The sequence below is a fragment of the Orbicella faveolata genome, unplaced genomic scaffold (assembly GCF_042242905.1).
Source record: "Orbicella faveolata isolate gen_17 unplaced genomic scaffold, um_ofav_v1 contig_35, whole genome shotgun sequence".
Taxonomy (NCBI): domain Eukaryota; kingdom Metazoa; phylum Cnidaria; class Anthozoa; order Scleractinia; family Merulinidae; genus Orbicella; species Orbicella faveolata.
In genome coordinates, this window is record NW_028301564.1 from 14,001,967 (window position 1) to 14,006,820 (window position 4,854).

Below are 4,854 nucleotides of genomic sequence, written 5' to 3' on the forward strand. Positions count from 1 at the left end.
AGACTACCAAGGTAGACACAAACCGGAAGTGAACCGAGCAGGGGTGAGTACTTATGGGACTACCGTGCCAGAGCTATCAATTGCGCTCTGCACTATCTGAGATTGTGTCACTAGTGTTTAAGTGTGTGCCCCTTTTTTTTCCCAGTTTGGCCTATTTTTCCAAGTGTGACCTTTTGTTCCAGGTGTAACCCTCGTTTCCAAGTGTGACCCATTTTTCTAAGTGTATCCCATTTTTCCTACAATTTTATTAAGTTTGACCAACCTTTCTAAGTGTGACCCATTTCTCTAAGTGTGAATCTTTTTTCCAAGTTTGACCCGTTTTTCCAGGTGTGACCCATTTTTCCATGTGTGACCCATTTTTCCAAGTGTGTCCCTTTTTCACAGTTTCACCCTTATTTTCAAGTATGTGGCCCTTTTTTCTAGTGTGACCCAATTTTCCAAATGTAACCCATTTAAATAAGGTGACCTTTTCCAAGTGTGACCCATTTTTTCAAGAGCGACCCACTTTTCTAAGTTTGACCCATTTTTCCTAGTATTACTTATTTTTCCGAGAGGGACCCATTTTTCGAAATATGTCTCATTTTTTCAAGTGTGCTCCACTTTTACAAGTTTGACTCTTTTTTACAAGTGTGACCCAGTTTCCTAAAAGCGACCAATTTTTTTCAAGTGTGACCCATTTTTCCAAGTTTGACCCATTTTTTCAAGTTTGACCCATTTTTCCAAGTGTGACCAATTTTTCAAATTGTGACCCTTTCTTTCAAGTGTGGCCTATTTTTCCAAGTATGGCTCAATTTTCCAAGTGTGACACATTTTTCCGAGTATAATTTTTTTCTAAGTTTGACACTTTTTCCCAAGTGTGACCCATTTTTCAAAGTGTCACCTATTTTTCCACGTGTGACACTCTATTTTTCAAGTGTGACCTATTTTTCCAAGTACGATCTTTTTTTTTTTTCATAGGTGTGACCTCCTTTTGTTAAGTGTGCTTTTTACCAAAAAACTTTCGGGATGTCTCTATTTCTCGTCATGATAATGAAAATGCGAATTATTGTAAGAACATTGGAAAGTAATATTGTTAATTGAAATGGCCCAGTTATCAATAACAAGGAGAAACTACAGTAAAAACAAAACTTATTATTATTATGTTTGACCTTTCTCTCCGAAAGTCTTTGACGAGTTCTCCATTTAAAAGATGATAGATTTATAGGGATTTATACTAACTTCAGTTATGAAATAATATACTGTAATTAGATAGTAGCACACGATTTTCAAGAGTATGATTTATGCAGAAATAATATAGCTTATGAATGAATTCAATAATTTGTTTTCGAAATATCTATTTTGGTAACGGTGTAAAGACACTATCAAGATAAACAGAAAACAACAGAGGTTGATGTGTAATGTTTTTAGAAAGGAGCTCAGTCATGGTATTTTGATTTATTTAGGCTATATAAAAAATTACCTTTACATTGAAGGAAACCTAACAATAAACGCTTGCTAAAATAGTAAAACGCCAAAAAGATAATAATAATAATCCATAAAGGATCAAGGATGGTTAAGGATGGAGAAGATTTAAACGGATTAACAAACGACGAACTTGAACAATTGAGGCTAAAATTTTCAAGGATGCTCCAAACCCAGACGTACAGTAGCTCCTTTAAAGAGCCAGTGTTCGTGAAACCGATGGTAAAACAGCTGGTTTAACAACCCTGTTCGGTTTGGTTATGGGAACAGAAAGGATCAAGCGTCGTCGAAACCTGCGATGAAAAATCGCATAGAGTATTGGATTAAGGAAAAACGAAATCCTGGCAAACACAATGCATGCACTGGTAGTTACAGGGTTAACCTTTCGTCCTAGAACTAAGAGAGAGGACACTACAGCGTACGGTGACCACGGAATTAGAAAACCGGCTATGACAGCTAAAAAATACAAGGCGGATTTGCGGTGCTTCTTCAAAAGGGCCTGCGTCACAGTCATTGCTAAGCTATCCAAATGGGAAGTGTTGACAACAATCTGTCCGGACACTTGATGGATCTTGTAATAGCAAAAGGTGATCACGGCCAGAGGCAAAAAGTACCAAGTGAAAATTGCAACTCCAGAGTATGCCTGATCGCTTGGAAGAGATGATTCCCATTTAACAGAGCATGTTACACTTGTTCCCTCCATGCCGTATCTCGACCATCCTACCAATGGTGCTACGCTGAAGGCGAGTGAGTAAATCCACGAGCCCAAAATTGTCAAAAGTACCTTTTTCTTATTGAAATATGAATCTTTGGTGAGAGATCTGGTGATAGTTAAATACTTCCCCACTGAAATGGCAACCAAATGGGTGATGGAGACGAGAGCAAGTAGAAATATCATGAAAGCATGAGCCTGACATCCAGCCAAACCAAACGGCCATTCCTGTTGGAAATGTCTTGCAATAGACAATGGAACAGGTATCGCAGAAGAAAGAAAATCACTCACTGCGATACTGAGGATAAGATAGGTCGGTGCTGAGATGCGACGATGAAAATTTCTATAAATGGTAAAAATTACAGCCCCATTAAATATTATTCCTAAAAGGCAGACCAATATCTCAGTGCTCACGAAGATTATGTTCCAGTTTTCAAGTCGTCCTTCGTCCATTTTTCCGAGATATTGTCTCGAAGGTTATGATCTTGTAAAACTAACTCTTCTTTCCTTTGCTTTGCCTAAAAAAGGATCGTTCTGTTTGAGATACTTCTCCTTTCTGTCGGTGAGCGTTTCAACCAACATGAAGGTGTCGTAGGCTTTCTGTGTCGACGTCTTTTTTCTGTGCACAATTATATTGGTATCTGCTTTGTCTGACGTAGCGCGGTATATCGGGAAGTTTATGGGCTTCACTTAAAAATTTCATCACTCAGCCGACCGTTTTCTCCAGAATCAGCAATCTTGGTGCATTTTACTTGTTTTCACATCTGTTTTGACTAGTCATCACTTTACTCCGTCACGTCTGGTGATCAATTTGATAACCTGCAACGATTGCCTCGATATTCATTGGACGAACCAATTAATTGCCTTCTTGTCCGGTTCTCCTTGAATAAAATTAACCATGAGATCCAGCGTTTTACAACTTTCGATAACTTTATTTGACACTGTGCTGTTGACTATTTTCTGCTCCAGTTTAGGAGAAATCTGTTTTAAGCAAAAATATAGAAAAAGTAGATAAAGTAAATATCCTAGCATTGTTAAACTGTGTTAAGAGGGATGAGGATAATTGGTTTTGATCCGTAGGTTATGGGATTAACATCCTTTATAAAAAATTCAAATTTCTCATAAAGCTCATTGTTATTGCTTGCAGCTACATAATAAAAGCGGAAGAAGGCTGCAGTCTCTAAACACATTTCCGTCCTTAATGAAACAGTTTCCATTTCAGATGAATTATATTTTATGTTGTAAGTTTCTTTTTTTTCTCTTTGGAAAAAAATTGGTGGCTTTCACTTAACGTCAAAAAATTTACCTTTTAATTCCTTTAAAACTTTTAAGCTCTTTTTTCTTTCATATTCTCTACATAAAAACTTAGCCTCTATTCAAATTTTGTACACAGTTTCCATTTCAGATGAATTACATTTCACTTTGTAAGTTTCCTTTTTCTCTTTTCTTGGTTTTCATTTAATGTCAACAATATTATTCACTTTTAATCCTACAAAGTTCTTTCTTTTCATATTCCTATATAAAAACTTAGCTTCTAGTCAAATTTTGTAAGCGGTCAATGCTTTGGTCCCGAAATGAAGCATTTTGAGATTTATGATTTCCCAGGCGAAACCCCAGTGTCTCTGAATTGTCACGAGATCAAATTTTTTCATGTCATTTTGAATTTGCTGAACTGAAAATAAATTAGAAGTGATATCAACAGACATATTTGAAGTGAATGCGATTGATCTGATAGTAGAATGTACTGTATTAAATTGTTTAGCTGGAGCTCGATTCCCCACGATAGAACAACAAATTGGCGGCTGCATACTAATTACTGTCATTTTCTCAACCCTGTTTCCGCAATAATCCTGTTTTGAAAAACAGCACAAGGCCATAGTTTAAAATAAAATGTTTCTTTCCGTCTGCTTCTGATGTTGTTCAAGTAACCAAACAGTTCGTTTTATCTTTAAAGTTTGAGACTATTGCTCTTACAACAAAAAAAACGACGATTTCCGTCAAAAAGACCTGCATGTCAAAATGTGGTAGCTATGGCACCATAAAATGACGGGAGGAAACACTTACCACCAAAATTTCCGCAAGAGCTACTGAAGAAATTCCATTTTCAAAATTGAGAAAAAAGGAGAGGTGGAGCGGCATTCAGCCCCCTTGTATACTGCCAAATTATCAGTGTTCTTAGTCTAAGAATTATTATCTCTTCTTTATAAGGCAAATGTGAGAACTTGGTGGCGTTGCAATTGCTCGACAATCACTTTAATTGAAACGCCTTAAGGCAAAAATGAAAAAGACATCAGAGCACAGAAATAGCTTACCATTAATCCGCTGTAATTGTAGACCTTCATTTAATTACTTCGTTGAATTTTTTTTTCCTAAAATAAACCCGTTAAGTTCAATTTAACAGAAAATTGGGAGCTATTACAGTCATGTTTGAGCTAAAGTTAGACCTTCAAAGGAGCTAACGACATCCTGGTTACCAGTGTTAAATTGAGACATCTTTCTTTAAAAAAGAAGAAAAACTCTTTTTAAACAAATGCATTAGATGGATTCAGCAGGAAAGGAAAAAACCCAGTAACAACGGCTTCCAGACCGTGTTTCCCTTGAGTTTAAATTCTAAGGCGGGCGTTCTCTTGCCCGCTTTGGTTTACTTTTATAATCAGCATTTCAATCGAAGCAGAAATCCT

The 4,854-nt window shown here is 36.7% G+C and overlaps 1 protein-coding gene across 1 annotated transcript; it reads right to left on the reverse strand.

The window, feature by feature from the left end:
- Positions 1–1,417: 1,417 nt before the first annotated feature.
- Positions 1,418–2,626, reverse strand: LOC110049326 (melanopsin-B-like). Its single transcript, XM_020755119.2, has one exon. It carries the CDS (start codon positions 2,624–2,626, stop codon positions 1,655–1,657), a length of 972 nt encoding a protein of 323 aa, XP_020610778.1. The 3' UTR covers positions 1,418–1,654.
- Positions 2,627–4,854: the final 2,228 nt, after the last annotated feature.